At 53.7% G+C, this 1,392-nt stretch overlaps 1 protein-coding gene across 1 annotated transcript; it reads left to right on the plus strand.

The window, feature by feature from the left end:
- Positions 1-813: 813 nt before the first annotated feature.
- Positions 814-1,392, plus strand: A1O9_07106 (uncharacterized protein; the record flags this gene model as incomplete). Its single annotated transcript, XM_013404052.1, has 1 exon — positions 814-1,392. A coding segment is annotated over one exon (579 nt), but the record flags the coding sequence as incomplete, so codon positions are not given.

Raw genomic sequence — 1,392 nt, forward strand, 5'->3', positions numbered from 1 at the left:
TGACTAGGAATTGAACGAAGGTGCAGTGGTGAGTGAAATGGTGGGCTGAGAGGATGAAAACAGAAGTCGATGCAGAATCCAGATGTTACAGCAGAGAGCAGTGACTGTTCCTCCCTACAAAAGGCTACCCAGTGACCACCTACAAGTACGGAGTATCCGTGGTGGATAAGGATTAGGGATGGAGACTGGAGGGTTGCTCGCCCTTGACCTCCTAGGGAGGGGCTTGGGGGCGTTAGGTGCGATCCTGGTAGAGGCCAAGACTGTCACGAGCCCTGGGAGAAAAAATGGAAACTGCGGCAAACGGCTTGGAGCAGGAGTTGTGCCAAAGTCTGACAAGGCTAAAGCCTAGCTAAGCTTCGAAGGGTGCAGCTGCGCCTACACCTCCCCCAACTCACGGGTGCCCTCAGTGCCCCAGTGCCCGTTATATCTTTCAGCCCACCACACCTCAGCACCCAGCCTCAAGCATCCCTGCGCCTCTATTTCTGGACGCGGCTATACCCCTCTCACCAATCCCGTGGCATCCTGAAGGTCGCACGGCCACCGGCAAGGCTTGGCGTTTCGAAGCTACCCCACCTGCCAGTGCGCCAGGTGCCACCTGCCTTCACAACATGAGTCCACAACTGACGCGTTCACCTCTTGCACGTACATAACAGATCAGAAAATGTAGCATCTGGTCTTGGCATCGAATTCCAAAGGATTCTTGCTGCATTATTGTTGTGTGCCGCACGCAGACTCTCAGATCAACACTTACTCCATACGGACACTGTTATCCTGTGTGGTCTCGCAAAATGGCATATCCTGAAGTCCATCCTAATTAACATGCCTCGCTTCTCGCTTAAACCTTTTATTGCCCGCGTTCTGGTCAGCCCGCCCACCACCTCGCTCGCCGAATCTACTGCAATTGTCAAGCACTTACAGGTCTTTGGTCATCCGGCCGCCTTCTCCAAAGCGAGTCATCCTGCGGCTCAGAACGATGAGCATCAACAAGAGTTCGATCTCGTCTACCTCTCCTCCGAGCAACTCCTCCACGCCTGTAGCTTAAGTCCAATCACAATTCGAGTGAATCACGACCTCCCAGACCCAAGAATTGTGGACCCTTACAACGTCCGAGGTCTACAAGATAGGAGGCGCCCGTCCCCAAAAGCATTTGTCTGCCGCGTCAGCAAGCGAGACAATGATTATACCTACACTGGCCAAAATTCACTCTCTGGAGGCTTTGCTCCGAGCAACATGAGCAGGCTCTATCAAAGCTTGCAAGAGACACAGGCTCCTGTCAGTCTAACTGATGCATTTGGTGCTTCCCCGGCTGGGGATGGGCATTTGGAAAATCGCACTAGCCCCGCTCACAAGGAGCATGAAAACTTGGCCTCCCTATACCGTGACGACACCTCC

This window comes from Exophiala aquamarina (genome assembly GCF_000709125.1).
Source record: "Exophiala aquamarina CBS 119918 chromosome Unknown aczIA-supercont1.5, whole genome shotgun sequence".
Classification (NCBI taxonomy): Eukaryota; Fungi; Ascomycota; class Eurotiomycetes; order Chaetothyriales; family Herpotrichiellaceae; genus Exophiala; species Exophiala aquamarina.